The 20,265-nt window shown below is 42.3% G+C and overlaps 3 protein-coding genes and 1 non-coding gene across 5 annotated transcripts in view; 2 read left to right on the forward strand and 2 right to left on the reverse strand.

Annotated features, from left to right (window-relative positions):
- kcnn3 (potassium intermediate/small conductance calcium-activated channel, subfamily N, member 3) overlaps window positions 1-8,858 on the forward strand; it is a 58,388-nt gene extending 49,530 nt beyond the window's left edge. For both annotated transcript variants that reach the window (XM_058084836.2, XM_058084838.2), the window contains 3 exons: window positions 669-796; window positions 3,163-3,232; window positions 4,587-8,858. In XM_058084836.2, the coding sequence (XP_057940819.2) occupies window positions 669-796; window positions 3,163-3,232; window positions 4,587-4,961 (573 nt within the window). In that variant the 3' untranslated portion in view covers window positions 4,962-8,858. The remainder of the gene's footprint in view (window positions 1-668; window positions 797-3,162; window positions 3,233-4,586) is intronic.
- A 5,514-nt stretch (window positions 8,859-14,372) lies between these two features.
- Window positions 14,373-15,670, reverse strand: rps27.2 (ribosomal protein S27, isoform 2). Its single transcript, XM_058084872.2, has 4 exons — window positions 15,584-15,670; window positions 15,044-15,152; window positions 14,652-14,762; window positions 14,373-14,437 (listed from the first exon to the last, which is right to left on the reverse strand). The coding sequence occupies exons 1-4, from the start codon at window positions 15,587-15,589 to the stop codon at window positions 14,409-14,411; spliced, it is 255 nt and encodes an 84-aa protein (XP_057940855.2). The 5' UTR covers window positions 15,590-15,670; the 3' UTR covers window positions 14,373-14,408.
- LOC144902015 (small nucleolar RNA SNORA13) lies at window positions 14,840-14,972 on the reverse strand. Its single transcript, XR_013630243.1, has one exon. It is a non-coding gene; the product is annotated as a small nucleolar RNA SNORA13 (small nucleolar RNA).
- A 293-nt stretch (window positions 15,671-15,963) lies between the features above and the next one.
- Window positions 15,964-19,519, forward strand: rab13 (RAB13, member RAS oncogene family). The gene is made up of 8 exons (XM_078797798.1): window positions 15,964-16,375; window positions 16,632-16,692; window positions 16,958-17,018; window positions 17,109-17,186; window positions 17,827-17,916; window positions 18,098-18,163; window positions 18,243-18,293; window positions 18,944-19,519. The coding sequence occupies exons 1-8, from the start codon at window positions 16,252-16,254 to the stop codon at window positions 19,013-19,015; spliced, it is 603 nt and encodes a 200-aa protein (XP_078653924.1). The 5' UTR covers window positions 15,964-16,251; the 3' UTR covers window positions 19,016-19,519.
- The last annotated feature ends 746 nt before the right edge of the window (window positions 19,520-20,265 follow it).

Raw genomic sequence — 20,265 nt, forward strand, 5'->3', positions numbered from 1 at the left:
ATATAAATTGTCCAGGAAAAAATGCATCTGGCAAACGGCAATTCCACAGCTTTACAGAGTGAAATATGAGCATTAAAGGAAATATTGCATTATTATCATATTTATTAATATTATTATTATATATTATGGTAACAGTGGTTCATTTGGGATCAACAAATGTTAACAATAATATCATTTAGTGTCAATTTGTGGGTCAATAAATATGTGAAAACTAAAAAGCTAAAATGTGATCCCGTCTTGTGAGTTGGGTGTCATGTGACACGACTAGTATATACTGCATTACAGATAGATACATATGTACACTTTATGGTATTATAGCTAGATGTACTGCTTTGTATCAGCGAGGGAGATACTCGCTTTGACTTTCATTGCCAAAAGTCCCGAAGGAGAGAGCTGTTTATGTGCACTTGAAAAGCATTGGCAAGGAACGTGGTGTGTGTAGTGTGTGTGTGTGTTTAGTGTGTGTGTGTGTGTGTGTGTGTGTGTGTGGTGATGACACACTGAGAACGAGGGCAGCCTTTAAGAAAAAGACGCCATGCTTAAGTGTTGTTTTCTCTCTGCATCAATGCCGGACAAACCTGTTGCCAAGGGCGACCTGTTGTAATGATTACATGCATGTGTGTGTGTGTGTGTGTGTGTGTGTGTGTGTTTGTGTCGTCTGGGAGCAGATAAAGAACGCGGCGGCCAACGTGCTGAGGGAGACCTGGCTCATCTACAAGCATACCAAGCTGATGAAGAAGATCGACCACTCCAGAGTCCGCAAACACCAGCGGAAGTTCCTGCAGGCTATACACCAGTGAGAGCACTCGCTACTAACACACACCCACACACACGCACACACACACACACACACACACACACACACTGATGCTACCTTTGAAATCACTTCCATCCACCCACCAGTTGAGTGAATCATCATCAGCGAGAAGATCAGTCAATACAGTTGTGTGTAATGATCAGGCATCGTTCCGTTATGGAAAGATGGTCCATAGCTGGACCACATGCACAGCGAGGCCACATGTTGAAGTCCCATGCGTATCGCTTCAGGAATTAATCATGCAGCCGTTCATGTCTGACATCAGGCGAGAAACAGCCGCCATTTTGTGGGTCCTAGCCTCCTTTTTAGGGCCTTTGTGTCGAGCTGTGATCCTTTAGAGCAGCTACACGCAATAACTTATACACACAGCTTTCTAGATCTTCCAGAATCATCACGCGAGAAACAGATGCCATTCTGTGGGTCCTATTCTCCTCCTTTTTAGGCCCTTTGTGTCGAGCTGTGATCCTATAGAGCAGCTACACGCAATAACCATACACACAGCTTTCTAGATCTTCCAGAATCATCACGCGAGAAACAGCTGCCATTCTGTGGGTCCTATCCTCCTCTTTTTTAGGCCCTTTGTGTCGAGCTATGATCCTATAGAGCAGATACACACAATAACCATACACACAGCTTTCTAAATCTTCCAGAATCATCAGGCGAGAAACAGCCGCCATTCTGTGGGTCCTATTCTCCTCCTTTTTAGGCCCTTTGTGTCGAGCTGTGATCCTATAGAGCAGCTACACGCAATAACCTGTACACACAGCTTTCTAGATCTTCCAGAATCATCAGGCGAGAAACAGCCGCCATTCTGTGGGTCCTATCCTCCTCCTTTTTAGGCCCTTTGTGTCAAGCTGTGATCCTATAGAGCAGCTACACACAATAACCATACACACAGCTTTCTAGATCTTCCAGAATCATCAGGCGAGAAACAGCCGCCATTTTGTGGGTCCTAGCCTCCTTTTTAGGGCCTTTGTGTCAAGCTGTGATCCTATAGAGCAGCTACACACAATAACCATACACACAGCTTTCTAGATCTTCCAGAATCATCACGCGAGAAACAGCTGCCATTCTGTGGGTCCTATTCTCCTCCTTTTTAGGCCCTTTGTGTCGAGCTGTGATCCTATAGAGCAGCTACACGCAATAACCATACACACAGCTTTCTAGATCTTCCAGAATCATCAGGCGAGAAACAGCCGCCATTCTGTGGGTCCTATTCTCCTCCTTTTTAGGCCCTTTGTACTGAGCTGGGATCCTATAGAGCAGCTACACACAATAACCATACACAAAACTTTCTAGATCTTCCAGAATCATCAGGCGAGAAACAGCCGCCATTCTGTGGGTCCTATTCTCCTCCTTTTTAGGCCCTTTGTACTGAGCTGGGATCCTATAGAGCAGCTACACACAATAACCATACACAAAACTTTCTAGATCTTCCAGAATCATCAGGCGAGAAACAGCCGCCATTCTGTGGGTCCTATCCTCCTCCTTTTTAGGCCCTTTGTGTCAAGCTGTGATCCTATAGAGCAGCTACACACAATAACCATACACACAGCTTTCTAGATCTTCCAGAATCATCAGGCGAGAAACAGCCGCCATTCTGTGGGTCCTAGCCTCCTCTTTTTTAGGCCCTTTGTGTCGAGCTGTGATCCTATAGAGCAGCTACACACAATAACCATACACACAGCTTTCTAGATCTTCCAGAATCATCAGGCGAGAAACAGCTGCCATTTTGTGGGTCCTAGCCTCTTTTTTAGGGCCTTTGTGTCGAGCTATGATCCTATAGAGCAGATACACACAATAACCCGTACACAAGGTTTTCTAGATCTTCCAGAATATCAACAGAAGTTTTTCCCGATGTAGTGTAAGGTGATAAAAGTGTCTAATCTGGAGATTAGAACAGAGTTGAGTCATTATTGTGTGTGTGTTCTGATGCTCCTACTTATAATTGCCTGGCCAGATTATTTAGAATAACTAATTGTATTCCCCTTGGCTTATTTCCCCCATGGCCTCATTATATTATCCCTGAGGTTTCTTTAAATGAAACTCTTATTTATGACGCCGCAGCTCAGCCTCTGCCGGAGCATGAAATATTTTGTCCGTGCGTGTTTGCACAACGGCGTCCGGTCACACAAACGCGCAGGTAGGACAGGAAGTGGAACCGGGGCAAGGTGACCGTGCCACGGTGTTGTCACGCGGCCCGCGGGGATTAATGCTGCGCTGCTGACCGCTGTGTACTCGCTGGGCTGCGACTTGGCTTTTCCTGCATCTCAATGTGTGTGTGTGTGTGTGTGTGTGTGTGTGTGTGTGTGTGTGTGTGTGCGTGCGCGTGTGTGTGTGTGCAGATTACGCAGCGTGAAGATGGAACAGAGGAAACTCAGCGATCAAGCCAACACGCTGGTGGACCTGTCAAAGGTGAGGCCCAAGACGCACGCACATGCACACGCGCTTAAAGCGTCGGCTTAATTAGCCGCTGAAATATTTCTTGTTGCACAATTGCACCGTTTCCATGGCGACCGGTCTGTTTGTCTCTCCTAGCAACCGGGACAAGTGTTCCAAAGCAAAGGCGTGGGAATGTGTATTTTGTGTCTGTTGCCGTGTGGGTGTCCGAGTGTGATCTTACACAAGTGTGTGTGTGCGTGTGTGTACTCCTTCCTTTCATTCGCTTCTTCCTCCCGATGTTCCAGAGACCCCCCCCCCCAGCCTCCTCTGTAGTCCTCCATCCACTCCCCCCACCCCCCAGACTGCTCAGTCTTACTCACTCCTCTCAGGCGGCAATCTGGGCCCTATTTTTACTTCTGCTGCTCCTCCTTAACCCCTTCCTTGTCCTTCAAGGACACTGAAGCACAGACTGGTGGAATCGATGCAGTGACCCACCAGATCCAGCAGATGGTGCTATTTCCCTTTCTGTCACCGTTCCTCAACATAAGCGTTTTTCTACATAACTGAAACTAAAATATATTCATTCATTCTCGACCGCTTATCCTTACGAGGGTCGCAGGGGTGCTGGAGCCTACCCCAGCTGTCTTTGGGCAAGACTGTTGGCCAGCCAATCACAGGGCACATATAGACAAATAACCATTCCCACATTCATACCTATGGACAATTTGGAGTGGCCAATTTTTGGAATGTGGGAGGAAGCCGGAGTCCCCGAAGAAAACCCACGCATGCACGGGAAGAACATGCAAACTCCACACAGAGATGGCCCAGGGTGGGATTGAACTCGTGTCTAACCGGGCGCTAACCACTCAACCGCCGTGCAGCCCAAATCTATTGATTATTATTGATACATAATAACCCGACCATGAATGGAATATTTTTGTAGTTAAAGCATATAAAACCTGTTTTCAACTTTATTAGAGCCCTCCAGACATGAAATAACACCCCTATATTCACCTTTCCACTCATGTTACCCAATATTGTTGACATAATAAGAGAAAATAAGACATAAGTAAGACTCATGATCATGTCTGTTGGTCTAAATGTGCCCCCCCTCGACCACCGGGTTTGGGGACCCGAGTGGTGACAGGACAGGAATTGATGTTAGGGTTTCAGACTTCAGTTTTAATTTGCCATGGCTTTTTATTTTTATTCGGGATTATCAAACTTGTAATGCAAGCCCCTTGTTTTGGCCGATGAAGTCTGGTGCTTGTGTGTCTCCCAAACGTTATATAGTAACTTTACTGACACCTAGCGTCCAGTGTAAAATCTCTGAATGCGTTCCTGTGTATTTAGTGTTGATGGTTTGACGTCACGTGTCGTCCAATAGATGCAGAGCGTCATGTACGAGCTCATGTCGGAGCTCAACGACCGCAGCGAGGACCTGGAGCGCCAGATGTTGTCGCTGGAGCAGCGAGTGGAGCAGCTCACCGCCGGCTTCAACGCCCTGCCCGCGCACCTCTCGGCCACCCTCAGCGCCCAGCACGCCGCCCTGGTGCACCTCCTCCGGGAGCGGGACGGAGGAGGCGCGGGAGCGGTGGTGCCGCTTTCCCCGGCGGCGTCACAGGCTTCGACTCCGGCTGCGGCGACGCCGGTACCAAGTCCCGCCCAGGTGCCCCCACCGGCCCCTCTGGAGGCCCCCTTGTCCGGCCCGGACGGGAACACGGAGGCAGGCTCTAACGGAACCGCCTCCTCTACCTGCTGAGGAGCGGCAGGAGGACACAAATGGGGAGAAACGGACACGAGGGGGGGTTCCTCTCACTGGAAACTCAACGAGAGAGATGATCCACTCCAATTGATGAAGGTGGGACAACGTGGAGGGAAAAATGGGAGCAAAAGGGAAGGCTGGCATGAGTGATGACACGTTTGGGAGGAGCGCGTTCCCTCCAGGAGTGATCGCGGCAAGAAAAATTGGGAAAAACGGCGACTCTAAAAGGTACGGGGGCAGGGAAGGACGTCAAGAGGGTGAGAAATAACGGTTCCGAGTATGACGGGAGGAAGAGGACGACTAATTATATGAAGACTGAGTGAAAAAAAGAAAAGCCTTTATCTCTCTCGGCGTCTCTCTCTCCTGCTCTCCTCTTTCATCAGGAATTAACGACCATGACTTTTTATCCTTATGATGTATTTTCTATCCCAATGCTAATTGTATGATAACGAGCATCCCTTTAACAGGAGGTTAAATCAATATGACCGGGATTTATTGAACAAAAAAAATAGTGGCATGCACTGCACACACACACACACACACACACACACACACAAATGCCCTTAAGATAACACTAGAGCCTATACTGCCGATAGTCGATGCACTGCCAATCAATGTCAAAACATCAGATTCCCGATGTGATGATGCACTGAAACGCACCATGACAGGAAACACCCGATCCCAATGTCATCGCGGTCCATATTTGTTGTCCTATGAAAGACCTAGGAGGGGGATTACAACTGGAGAAAAGCCAAAGAGAACTTGTCTTAATCTTCTGCCCAAATGACAGACATCATTTCACGCGTCAAAGAAATCTCCCAACGTCGCTTCTCAGCAACTGCAGCGCAATTTCGGATATTTCCATATTTATTTTTGCATGTCCGCCCACCATAATAACAACACTAGAATATCAAACAAGCTATCGTCTGTCGCGTTAAGGAGCATGGTTGCATGATCTTCTGCAACGTACGCTACAAAGATGGACGACAGCAAGGTTAAATGTCCGGAATAAGGCCCAAAACTACTTGTTTCTTGATCCAAAAACCTATGAAGAAATAAATCCAAACACCCATTAACATCGTGGTTTAAGTTCCACGGCTAATTAATAAATCATGCTATTTTGTGCTTGAATAAGTCGGAAAATATTCATATTGAAGCAAATCGTACGCATTTTTTTAACCATAAAATGACTACATAAATAAAAATACAAACATAAGGCATTCATTCAGATGTGTGGTATCCTACACTGGTCACTGGGTGTCAGTAATGTCGGGTGAGACACACAAGCACCAGACTAGATGACCAGAGCAACAGGCATTAAGTGCTTTACGCACGCTATAAACTTTGCAATTATGTGTGTTCATTCCCAAGCAGAAGCTGTAGCAAGTCTACGTTTGATCAAAGTTACTTAAGATTTGTCAGATCAAAACAGCAAATTACTTCTACTTCTGGTGTCTATTTCCGATATTTGCTACTTCCTGTTTCGGCACTCTAAGTATCATGGGAACCGGACGGAGTAGTCAAAGTAGTCTGGGCTTCCCTGCTTCGGCTGCCGCCCCCGCCGCCCCACCTCGGATAAGCGATGGTTTGCTTGTCTTAATGCGACTTCAATAAGCAAAATAATCTGCCAACATAAAAGTCAATCCATTTTGAAAAGCACAGGAGACATAAAGGTGTCAGTCATGAATTATGAATGGTCCAATCGGAAGTGTCGGCAGTCGGAGCGCTCGGAGCGCTCGGAGCGCTCGGAGCGCTCGGCCTGACGTGATGAATAATGAATAACGAATACTTGGTTTGCTTTTCATTCTGCCATCCTGTGTTCTTTTGGGTTTTCATCAGTAATTTTATTGACATTTTTGGGCTTAACGCTGATTGAACTGTCAAAGTGATTCATGTTCTCTTGTTTAACAGCGGCTACCGAAGTCAACGCAGCCCTGCTCAAATTGATTTTTAGGACTAAAAAACTCAGACAATTTTTTTTTCATGAAATAAAACCTGTAAAATTTTATTCAAAATGAATTAGTCTGTTAGGTTGGTCTTAACTTGGATTTAGGTCTGGGCTCTGAAGCCATTTGTTTGCTCATTTGGACTAAATTATTCGTTTTTTAAACCAAATTTGGTAGTGATGCTTTTGTATCAGCGAATGGCGAATATTGGCAAGTCTTTTACCTTCATTGAAGACCTGACTGAAAACAGGAAGGTGGTGGTGGGTGATATTACAACTATCAAATATTACAACTTTTTGCATACATTTCCAAAATTGTTTCTCGCAAATGTCCGACTTTATCCGTGGTAAATTTCTGACATTTTCATTTCCGACTTTTTTTTCCTCATAATTTTTAGATTATAATTTTTGTAAAGTTAAAAAAAAGTTTCTCAGAAGTTTCCACCTTTTTTATCATAAATCCCCGACTTTGTTCGTTGTAAATTTCTGACCTTTTCTCCTAAATTTCCAACTTTTTTTACTCATAAATATCTGAGTATTTTTCTTAGAAAATGAAAAAGTTTCTCATAAATTTCCAACTTTTTCAAGAAATTTCCAACTTTTTATATTTCTGACTTTTTTCTCAAAGATTTCCAACTTTTTTTTCATAAATTTCTGCCTTTTTTTTCCTCAAAGATTTTCTTTTTTTCTCAGAAAGTTCAGATTATTTTTCTTGTAGGCTTTAAAAATGTTTCTCATAAATTTCCAACCTTTTTGAAGAAATTTCTGCCTTTTTATGTTGTAAATTTCTGACTTTTTCTCATAAATTTCCAACTTTTTTTCTCAGAAATTTCTGATTTTCTTTTCCTCAAAGTTTTCATTTTTTCTCCGAAATTTCCAATTATTTTTCTCATAAGCTTTAAAACTGTTTCTCATAAATTTCCAACTTTTTATTGTAAATTTCAAAAAAAAATTCAGAAATTTCCTTTTTTTCTAAAACAATTTCCCATTTTTGTGTAATAAATGCCCCATTTTTTTCTTGTAAATTCCCCCAAATGTTCTCTTAAATGTACAACTTTTTTGTCTCATAACTTTATTCTTCCTTAACTCTCATCCATTCCCGGCTTCACTGTGGAAGTCTCATACCCCTCGTCTTTCCTCCAATGTGGCCCCAATAGCCATAATAATGTGGTGATGCTTTTGGGTTTTATCTGAATGGTAAAAGCTGCTATTTGATCCCCTCTAACCATCTTGGGAGCCTCCATTTTTTGTCATCTGTCACCGTTATCACGAATGTATTCCCTGTAAACACTCGGCTTGGTTAAAACGTGAAAAGAAACAACACACTGACACACCGACACACTGACAGACACACACCTCAACAACCAAAGTGCTCTCTCTTAAAAGGACTCCAATAAAGAGGCCAGCAGTGCGGATAGTTTGACAATATTTCCGAGGGAATAACTGTGAAAATGTGGACTTGTGAAAAGTGCTGAATGTGAGGACTGCTTCTTTGCCACTGTAAAGTAAAAAAAAAAAACACAGCTCAAGGTGGACTCTGACGAACACAAATAAACCTTATAAAGGATACATGGCCATGAAGGAAGTTCTCTGGAAACAATTCATAACAAAAAGATATTTGAGAATCTTTCCAAGGAAGAGGAGACAGCCTGTCGTCGGCGTGACGGAGACAACATGGAAGGGAGTGTGTAACAGCGACACGCTGCGGCCGCAGTCCGTAATTACACAGGCTCTGACTAGAACTGTACAGTGATGCTGTTAGCTTTGTATTGCTTAGTCTTTTCTACCATTAGCTGATATCTAATACTACGATAGTATTCTTCTCATTCGTCATGACAATTATAATTCTATCTATGTTAACCATGCCATGAAGGAAAGTTTGGGCTTGAAATTATTTTGTAATTTTATTTTATCAGAGAGAATTAATAAAGTATATATCTATAACATTAGAGTCTTTGCCCACCCGACCGCAGTTTTTGTGTGCTTGGAAACATTTCATTCATTGTTTTTGATACATGAGGGATACACAAGATTTTACTTCACAAAAGGGTGTTATACTTCATATTCTACTCATCTCCAGACAATAATATTTTGTCATCATTACACCCAACCATTAACTGCAGGTGGTTGCTTCATGTTCATTTGGTCAGTCTGTCATTCATTGAAACAAGCTTCAGATTAATCGACGAATTAATCACGATTGTGTTTTTGTGTGCGTTTACTGTTTTACTGAAGCTATTTGACAAACATATACATTTTCCTATGATGCAACATTATTATATCAGATTTAAGTGCCAATCTGTTGTGTTTGTGCACTGGTCAAATCTTTTATTTCTGGAAAAAAGAGGTGGAAATTGAAAATGTTGCATTGATTAATCGAAAAATTAATCGACCAATATACCGGTTATTAAAAAAATGTTAGTTGCAGCCCTAAATATGGCATCTTTCAATCTGTGAAGTTCTGGAATTGGCTATGTATTTCTGTCTGTCTAACATTTGCAGCATTTCTTGAAATGTTGCCTTTTCAAATAGGCCTATCAGCATTAATTGTTCCAGCTTGTAGTTAAAAAATGCCAGCCGGGCTGGAAAATGATTTGGATTTAAATCTAATTGATCACTTTTCAATGTAATTAATCATGATTAATCACTGCCACATAGTGACCGAGTTGTCTATTTTCTATGCCGCTTATCCTCACTCAGGTGGCGGGGGTACCAATATGGTTGAACTAATTGGTCCAAAAGTGATTATTTATTGACAACAAATAATATATCTTTGACAATGCCATGCTCTTCCACTAGATGGCAGAAGATAGGTAATTAGCTATCTGAATAAAGCATCCACACAATGAGTGTCATATCTCATTTATAATGAAGACATTTTGTTTATTAGTCCATAGTGAGGGCTAACAAAGTAAACAGTAAACATTAACGTCATTTTGCAGAGCAGCTGTGACCTGTGCTGTGCTTCCTGTTTCCTTGGCAACCACAGTCAGCAACAAGCTGATCCGTAAGTGGATGTGCACGTGTGTGCCGTTCCCCAGGTGCCATGAATGCACCATCATGATTTGGCGGTTTGTATTGAATACGGACGGAAGCCGTGAGGAACAAACAACTACCAGTAAAACAGCATGGACGGTCGTAGCAAGTAGCAACGAGGAAGTTTCTATATTTAACCCCCCCGAAATGTTTTAATGGTATGTTTGGAAACACTACGGATTCTCAAAGAACGGTGGAAAGCTCGACAAAACGTCTGTTATTCGTCAAAGAAAGAAAAAGTGGACACCCCAACACGGACAAGTCTACCGCCGACCCCCGTCTACTTCCTGGTCGGACACCGGGGAAGAACAAACCAAATCAGGTCAGTGGATCTTCCGATGCTTTCCAAATAGTCCAGCACAGCAGGTGACATTAGAACACCAAAGCAGTTGGCTTCTTTCTGAATTTGGAACCAATTTTAAAAGGGTACAAGTTGTTTTACACTTTCTGCTCCTCACTAACTGTATTAGCCTAGCTGCTAGCTCATTCATATTAGCAGGAATATAAACAAACATTGATTCCACTGTTGAAAATCATGTCACTTTAACTTTGCTGTCGATGTACTGTATTTTTAGTAATAATTACTAATACTAATACTAATACTCCACCACTGAAACAGGAAAGTTGTTTTTGAAATGTTGTTGCTGTTTTAAGATGGCAAGGCTGTCAATGTGATCGTTTGTTTCACATATCATTATAATATATTGTTTATTTAATATTTCAACTCTAAAATGGTATTAATTTTCCCGATAATTTTGCAAGTTAAAATAATACTTGTTGTAATATGACTTTTTCCTCATAGTATTTGAGCATTTCTTATTTTTACATTTTTTTGCATTCATTGTTTTTCTTATTTTCTAACTATGGAAACTTTTGTCTTGTTATGACTTTATTATCATAATATTTGGACTTTATTCTTGTAACATTTTTATTTTATATATTATATATTTATTTTCTTAACATTTTTACTTTTTATGCTTTCTAATTTTCCCAGAATGACCAACATTATTCATTTTTTTGTTTGCCTTCCATAACATTAAAAAAACAGCTTGTTTTTTCTAAATATTTCACTTTTATATTTTATTTAATTTATTGAATATTTAATATTTATTTATCAATTTTGAAAAACTGCTTATTTTTTCCTTTTTAAAAATACTTTTAGAATGTGCTGCAGGACGTCCACCTAAACGGGTTCCACAGTACCGTGGGGGGTCTTTAAGTCTTCTGTAGCCGCTTCTTAACAAGGAAGTACGGAGTAGAGTAGAGGAAGACTCGGGACACTTTATTTCCTGAGCGCAGGGGACCAGAAGCCCTCATTTAAAAGGCTTTGAAGAGAACAGGCTGATTCCCTTCATTACAGCCCGTTTGGGATACACAAGAAGGAGATGTCATTGTATAATCACTGGAGCCATCCAGACATCCCATTAGGAATTCCAGGGAATGCTATGATGGTAGTGTAGTCCCTCATCAAATAACTGGCTGATCTTTTTCTAAACACTTCCGCCGCACCACTTACTGAGCATTAAAATCTCACACATCATATCCGCACTGCAGTGCACAAAATCCATAAATGTTTAATGTCGGCTCTGAAAAAGGCAGGCCACTAGCCCGGTGCTGCTCAAATAGTGGGGCGGGCCCCCCTGGGGGGAAGTGGTGGATTGTCAGGGGGGGCGTGAGAGGCAGGGGGTGCTTTTAAAGGTTAGTGCGGACCTGCCAACGTGTAGAAATTGATCACTGGAAGTCGTCAATAAATTCTGTGATTATCCAAAATGTACCCTTTTCCCTAAAACGTATTAGCTGCCATTCCCAACCAATTCATCTCATTTCTACATCAGCTCTTTCAAAACAGTCAGGACTTAGCACTATTGTGTTAGGTGTTAGCATGTTAGCATTGCTAGCATGCTAACATTAGCATAGCAGCAGTTCTAGCCGTTTTCATAGGTAAACACATACAAACGCTTAGCACTATTGTGTTAGGTGTTAGCATGTTAGCATTGCTAGCATGCTAACATTAGCATAGCAGCAGTTCTAGCCGTTTTCATAGGTAAACACATACAAACGCTTAGCACTATTGTGTTAGGTGTTAGCATGTTAGCATTGCTAGCATGCTAACATTAGCTAACATTAGTTCTAGCCGTATTCATAGGTAAACACATACAAAAATTGGTAAAAATTCCAACAGTTTGTACAAAATAGATGGATCCAACAAATTATTATTTTGGTACTTCTCGAGTTTTTATTATTTTGTACACTTTTGTACACTATCTGTACAATTTGTCATTTAGTTTTACTTTAATTTTCTAGACTTTTAATGAAGCCATTTAACTAAGCTATTAACTAATAAGATGCGAATAGGAGACGCTTTTTTTTATTTATATATTTTTTAATATATACTGTTTAATACTTTAACATATTCAAATCCAGATGGACTCAGTGTATCAACAATACGACATATGTGCGCCATATTGTACGCTAACGAGGCAAAATTGTGTACATTTTTTGTGTTAACCAAAAACCGCTAACCAAGGTTCCACTGTATAAACACGACTACCGTAGCATCAGGACAGTCCTTGAAACGGAAAACCCCTACAAGTGTAAGTGCTGGCATACTTCTGGCTGTGCTCGGCTCATCTGTCTCCTCCTCGCCCCCGCAGCCTCCCACAGAAGGCCGGGGGGGGCACACGCTCGGGGGGGGGGGGGGGGGGGGGGGCGTTTCATACATAATAAGACATGACAAAGGGCTTTAGATGTGGAATGAGACAAAAACATCAGACGCAGAGAGTGGGAATGTGCCTGTGTGAACGAGGCAGAGGACTTCCAGGTACTGTCAGTAGCATCCACAGAAGCCCTGTCAGGGGAGGAAGTGGCACACAACTCCCCAGCGGCATCATTAAAAATAACCCAGCGTCTTTTCCCTTCAAGTCATTTCAAGTCCTCTGAAAAATAGGTCAATTAAAAACCTCTGCTCCCTCGCATACCTCTAGTGTATGTATGGGGGGGGGGCTGGCTAGTGTGTGGCTAGCGTTGCCATGGAGAAGATGCGGTAGCCAAAGTACTGTATGTCCCGCTAGTCATAGCAACCACAGGCTAAGTGCATCATCTCCAGTGCGGCGCTAATTTGAAGCTACCCGTCTTGTACACGCCCCCCAGATGCTTTGTTCCAGTCCAGTCTTCGCCTCGTTAGTCACTTAGAAGCTGATTGGACGGTTGCTTCCATTAGATCAACAAGTCTAGGAACAGCAGAGCGTTAATTGCCTGCTTTGATGTTCTTTTAGCGAATAAAAGATAAAAGTGATGCAATCTTGGGCTATTATGAAGAAAACAGTCCAAGGTGAGAGTCTTGCTGCATGCTTTGAATGGGAAAAACTAGCCCCATCTGGTGGACAAATAAACATAAAATAGAATACCAATGGAACATTTTCAACGGGAAAATCAGACTATTCAACAACAAAAAAAACTTTATGCCCTGAGGTGTGCCAGATAAACCTGCTTGACTTGTATCAACTTTTGCATTTATTTATTTTACACTTTGTCATTTTTTACAGATAAAACTAACTGAAAATGTATTCATATTTTGTATACTTTTAATTCAACCCAAGCAAATGTACTAATGCATTTTTAAAATCATCTAACCTTTTGAAACATGCATACATATGCCTGAATTACATACCAAAAGTGCATATTAGAGGAATTTATGAAGGCAATTTGTCATGGCAACGAGGAAGAACAGGATAGATGAATGCAGACAAATAATGAAGTAAAATTAAAAAATACCTAATGTGAATAAATGGAAAATGATATTGCTCACTTGTACTGTACATATATTTTAATGCAATTTTTTACTTGCCGTCTGCAACTACCCCATTTGGGTCCCGACCCACCAGTTGAGGGAACCTTCTTTGTATTGTAGGGTAGTCGCCGAAGGTCATGAAGCATCATTTAAAAAGAATGCTCAGATTTGATCCAGGTTTTATTTGTAAACTTTGCTCAATAAACACGGTCCACACATACACAAAAAGTCATTATAGCAACAATTAACGGAAACTGTTTTAAATACATCTCTCACGTTTCATGATTTTGTGCAACTTTATAGTAAAAACATTTGACATTGAAAAGCGTAAAGTATCAGATTAGTGAGCAAGTGAAGGTGTGCTGTTTGTAGGCGTGGTCGGGAGCTGTAATGACCAGATTGAGCCACACTGTGTCTCCCTTCCTGGAAATGCTTTACACTTATTAGGAGCAGTGTAGCGATGACGTCATCTTTCCCTGATGGATCAGCGCACCTTGATTCAAGTCACCTGGTGCAGGAAACAAGCCTACTGGGTTTATCATGAGCGTGTATTGATTTGTGTGGCAGAAAGGTCCCTTTATCGGCATAAAGCTTGGATGGACTAGCATCACGTGCTCTCCTGCTCGCCACTTCCCTGTTAGCGTCATCTTCAACTCCGTAGCTCTTATCCAAGTTAGTGCTGTTTCCTCCGGAATGAACATCCTGGGAAGACAAGGACAAAGGCGTCAGAGCGCTGTATGATGCACACAGCATAAGCACCTCCCTCAGGTGCATTAATTACCCGTCTTTTTAATATTTTTAAAACCCATAATAGCCAAAGATGTGTCTTTATGTCCTACATAAGTACCGTGATGGGAAATTTTTAGTTTGTCTTTAAAAACAACCAGGAAAAATCTGAAAGACCAACATCCCGTACCTTCTGTAAGGCGAGCTTTCCCCCCCGTAGGCTGGCACAGGACTGTGGAGCAGCCCACACACAACACCACAGTCTGGGCGTGACTGAACACGGTGGTGATCTTGTAGCAACCTGCGACACAAAATCAAACATGGCGTGAAACAACTAAACACACTACTTTTGGATACGTACGCAGTCATAATAAATGTTCATGTGCTGGCGGCGGCGCTCGTAAAGGAGCTACAATAAACTCGTTTTTGGTGGCAGCCACAAGGTTAATGTATGCCTTATTTGACACCCCCATCACGACGGGGATAAATGAGGGGGCAACACATAAAGGCAACGTGAAAATGACAGTATACATACAATCAAAACTACTACACTAAGAATTACTAATATAAAAAGTTAATCACCAGGGCATTTGACATCCATAAAATATGAATTTGGACACTGGACGAGACGTTTCTTCTTGTGTCTCCTCTTCTCCTCCTCCGGGCTGGGATGCAACAGATCCTTTGCAAGCTGAAAAGCAAAGCACATATCCGTTGAATGTATGCAAAATTGACTAAATATCTGGAAAATTATACACATCAACGATGTCAACATGGCGACTGTCAGTGTTGTTGTTTTTACAACCGTAAATCTTAAATATATGCATAAACGAGGTTTTCATATATCCTATGTTTCAATCCACAATTGCCGTTTGTAGCGAAAAGACTCTGCGCCTCTGTTATCCATCCGTTCCAAAGATCTCATGCAACGTGGGCTGCTTTTGTTGTCCACGTGTTACGCCATATTGCCTCCTTCCTTGGCGATTTACTCCCACGTGCCGCGCAGAGCAACTCGATGACAACACGAAAAAACAAAACATCTTTACTCCAAAATCATTTTTTTCCCAGTTTGGATACTTTTAAACGACGGATTCGCACTTATGCGGACGTAACGGTACTTACGGGCATGTCTGGGCTTGTTTGGCTTCTCACCGGAAAAAGACGCGTCGATGATGTAGCGGAAGTTACGTACTGATGACCACGCCTTCTCTCACGTGACCCGGAAATGCCTCTTTTTAAACACGAGTTGCTTAATAATTTCTGTTTTGAGCGTTTAATACTCATAATACACTTTTCTTCCACAATGTTCTGTCATAACTTTATTTTTAATAATATTTCATGTTTACAATTGTGTTTTTGTCGGTCTGCACTGTATCAACATTACGACGATAAACGGCATCACTGAAGATGATAGTCAAATATTGACATCTAGAGGTTAATCTGAGCATTGCAGGCCTCGGAGTTCCACCCAGTCCGTAAGAGCCGGGGCAGACTGCGACACAAGTTTTTTTTAAAGGGGGGGTGGGGGCTGAGAAAAAAAACACGTAGCCACTTTGGCATGTCTGCCCGTGGATTCAAAAAGATCTTTATTTTTGGAACTAAGGTCGCTTTTATCTGGTGATGAACGCGACTGTGACGTTCTGGTCAACTTTCTCGATTGGACCCGAACAGGACAGAAAAGTGAGAAGCTCTGAGGGGGTTCCGAGTGGACCGGTGTCAAGTTTGACAAGGAAGAAGAAGGACAAAAAAAATCAAAAGGAATCCGTATTTGGAAGGACCAGCTGTGAAACATGGCGAAGAAGTATGATTTTCTCTTCAAGTTGTTGCTGATCGGGGACAGTGGCGTAGGAAAAACATGTCTGATTATTCGCTTTGCTGAGGACAATTTCAACTCGACCTACATCTCGACTATTGGTAACGTTTGTTTTTAGCATCACGTCAACAACACGTTTAACTGGCATATTGTTTTGTTCGGCTCTTTCACTGATTGCGCACACACACACATCCCATTCTTCCACCCACATTCATTCCTATCTTTCTGACCATCTCTGTGATTTTCAACCAGTCTCCACCCAGCTGTGACCTATATATGCTCCTCTGCACTATGTGTGTGTGTGTGTGTGTGTGTGTGTGTGTGTGAGGCATTTAAGTCATTGTTTGTTTCCACCAGGCATCGACTTTAAAGTAAAAACAATTGACGTGGATGGCAAAAAAGTGAAACTGCAAGTATGGTAAGTGATGATTGTTGCTTTGCACACATGCATCCATAACGTGTACAGTAGATATGACGTTATGATCTCATGCACAACGGAATGTACGGTAGCCTACGGGGTCATTCAGTCGTGATGTTTACTAGGAGTGAAACCATTCATGACGCTCAAGCAGAGAATCCAACACATGAGAATATAAACAACATTATTTTCCGACTCCTGGTGTGTGTCGGACAGTTGAATAATGCTCCTCGGATGTTGTTGTCAACCATGTTGTCTTGCATAGGGACACGGCGGGCCAGGAGAGGTTCAAGACCATCACCACAGCCTACTACAGAGGAGCCATGGTGAGCCCGGCCGGCTGTGACGTCTTGGTACTGGCGACCTCTCATAGACCCATCTCTCTCTCCCTCTCTCGCTCTCTCTCCCCGTACCAGGGCATCATCCTGGTGTACGACATCACTGACGACAAGTCTTTTGAAAACATCCAGAACTGGATGAAGAGCATTAAGGAAGTGAGGCTTTTTTTTGACATCATCAACACTCTTCTTTTGTTATTTGGGGGAACCGCTATGGGAACATACGTACACTCAGTGGCGTCATTAGGCCTATTTTGGGGGGGGGTTAAATTTTCTTCAAAAGACTGAAGAAAATTTGAATTTTGAACAGCGAAAATGGAAAAAAGCGACATTGATGCTAATAATATATAATAATAACTATAATAATTTTGACTATAACTATAATAAATTTGAATTTTGAACAGCTAAAATGGAAAAGAAGAGCGACATTGATGCTAATAATATTTAATAATAACTATAATAATTTTGACTATAATAAATGTATAAATATAATACATTTTTATTTTGAACAGCTAAAATGGAAAAGAATAGCGACATTGATGCTAATAATATATAATAATAACTCTAATAATTTTTCACCGAGATGACAAAACTGACATATCAATATGAAAGTTGCATCCTTTCATTTTTCAGTCTGTGGTCCTGGCGAGGAAAAGTTTGTCCGCTCCTGCTTTAGAAGAGCAGCTTCGATTTGCGTCCGAGACATCCATCATCTCGTTTGCTGGCAGACACCTGAATGCAGCTCGATCACACCTAATCAATCACTTTCGCCCCCCCCCCCCCTTCTTTTCCGCAGAACGCATCCGCCGGAGTGAGTCGAATGTTGCTTGGCAATAAGTGCGACATCGAGGCAAAGCGGAAAGTTACCAAGGAGACGGGGGAAAAGGTGAGGCCACCCCGGCAGAAATTGGCATTCTGAGAAAAAATGAGCATTTTTTACACGGCATGGAAATGACAGGGAGGGGTTATTTATATAAGGAAGCCTGCTGGCTCGGCTTTCTGTTTACTGGAGATAAGCAACAGGAAGTGATTATCATCTATATCCTGGTGCCCTGTGTGTGTTACAGCTGGCAAAGGATCACGGCATCAGGTTCTTTGAAACCAGTGCCAAATCCAGTATCAACGTTGAGGAGGTAGTGCGCCATGCTACGACATTTGATCCATGACTGGCTTCTTTTTAACCAACTTTCACCCTCGTACCATATTTTGTAGTCCTTTTTGGCGTTGGCACGGGACATACTTCAGAGATCCAGCAAAAAAACGGTAAGTGATGGAAAGCTGAATGCTTGGACTAACGACTACTGGGCGATTTGTTGCAAAGTTCCAAAGACATTTCGCTCGATGGCGGCCATGTTTTTCTACACACATTTGCTTGGCATTCCTAAGGTGTGTACTAAATTTGGTGCTGATTAGTCAATAACACCACAATGTAACACAAAATGCACTTTTCAAATGAAACCTTTTATTATTAAGGGAGAAAAAAACCTACGTAAATGTTATAAAGCCATTTTTAAAGCTTTGGGACTCCAGCAAACCACAGTGAGAGCCATTATCCACGAATGGTGAAGTGAACATTCCCAGGCCAACCGAAATGACACCGAGAGCTCAAGGACGACTCATCCGAGAGGTCACAAAAGGCCCCATAACAAAATCCAAAGAAGTCCTCGCTAGGCCTCACTAGTCTCAATTTTTCCACAAAACATCTTCATGATCCCCAAGACCTTTGGGTAAATACTCTGTGGTCCGAGCAGACAAAAGTTGAACTCTCGGAAGGTGCATGTCCCATTCCATCTGGCATTTCTGGCAAAAAAGAAGAGTCAAATATGGTGGTGGTAGTGTGACGGTCTGGAGCCTAGAACCGGAAGACTTGCTATGATGAATGCTCTTCATTCTTGTCCTTTCCGTCCCCAAAGGGTCCAACTGGTCGAGAAGTGAAGATCACCAGCAGCACGGAGAAAAAGACTTCCAAATGTGCTCTCCTTTAGCCCAGACACCCCCACACGCCCTCTCCTGCCGTCCCTTGAATCCCTGACAACACACACTATGTCTCCATCTGGTGGCCGGCATGGTAAACACACCAGCTTTCCAAGCCAACATTCCATACATTTCTACTTGTGGCCTGTGTGGTAAATTGTTTCTTTATCACCGTGATCTTCAACATCCGCTACTGCCGAGATGGACCTGGAGCATTTCATTCATCCTGATACATGTTGAGAACCGAGCGGAAGTAGCAAACGGAGGGAGGAATGGAGTTACGAGACGAGACGTTGGTGCATCAAAGGCTGAGATTGGGGACGTTGGTGGGATGGAAGAAGTGCGGAGAGACGAGGACAGATGGATGAAGCAAGTGAAATAGAAATACTAAGATGGTTGCACCTCATCATTTTCTGCATCTAGGTGGCGTCTGTGTTCGCCCCCCCACCCCACCCCTGAATAATATTTCCAATTGGTTTGTGACCACACTTGCTAAATAAAAAAGAAACACTTGACTGTGTTGAGGTTTGACGGTACTAATCCAAAACTACGACTGCACAACGAGGGCCAGAAGATCCTGAATTTAATCCACCTGTCTGACAACTGCATCCAGCGCAACACAACAGAAGAAGATGGTCAAGGGTTAGGATCACCCTGCGCCTGGCATTGCTCGATTCCCTGGCGGACATCATTCCTGCTTCTAATGGGACCACAGGAACATCAAACCTTCCATGGAACACCTCCTCTCTTAGGTTATGGATGGCGTCTATGGGTCGTTTTCCTAAAAGTGCTACCAGAGTGGGTGGTGTCACGTCCAGAGTCGTACAGACTACAGTGATCTGTGGCTGCAACCATACCAGATTATACTGCAAACACACTTACTTTCACATAGTACTTGTAGTATACTTGTAATACTTTCTTTGTATCTGTTGTGTGTAAAACACAACCTGATGTCCATTTGTTTGTGCATCACCAGTTTGACCTTTATGGTGTAACATGGGGGGGGGGCGTCCAACATGTAGCCTGGGGGCCATTTATAGCCTGTTTTTTTTTAAATTGGCCCACAGATCCGGAACATTCTAAAAATAGAATTTAACAAGAAAACTTAAAAAAAGTAAAGAAGCAGCAATCATATTACAAGAATAAAGTTACAATATTAAGAGAAAAATTCGTAATTTTATGACAATAACCTGGAAATATTATGAGGAAAAATAATACTTTTAGTGACAAGTTCTTTTTTTTAATGTTTTAATTTATGGAA

The sequence above is a fragment of the Doryrhamphus excisus genome, linkage group LG17 (assembly GCF_037039965.1).
Source record: "Doryrhamphus excisus strain RoL-2023G ecotype Guam linkage group LG17, RoL_Dexc_Guam_v1.1, whole genome shotgun sequence".
Lineage (NCBI taxonomy): Eukaryota > Metazoa > Chordata > Actinopteri > Syngnathiformes > Syngnathidae > Doryrhamphus > Doryrhamphus excisus.

Bases quoted from the DNA above. Each gene is read 5' to 3' on its own strand.
- rps27.2 (XM_058084872.2), bottom strand. The intron at 14,763-15,043 runs GTGATTAACTTT...TTTGTGTCGCAG, and splicing joins TATGGATGTCAAATGCCCTG to GTTGCTACAAGATCACCACC. The intron at 14,438-14,651 runs GTACGGGATGTT...TTGTCTTCCCAG, and splicing joins GAAAGCTCGCCTTACAGAAG to GATGTTCATTCCGGAGGAAA.
- rab13 (XM_078797798.1), top strand. From the start codon at position 16,252: ATGGCGAAGAAGTATGATTTTCTCTTCAAGTTGTTGCTGATCGGGGAC. The intron at 16,693-16,957 runs GTAAGTGATGAT...TGTCTTGCATAG, and splicing joins AAAGTGAAACTGCAAGTATG to GGACACGGCGGGCCAGGAGA. The intron at 17,187-17,826 runs GTGAGGCTTTTT...TCTTTTCCGCAG, and splicing joins GGATGAAGAGCATTAAGGAA to AACGCATCCGCCGGAGTGAG.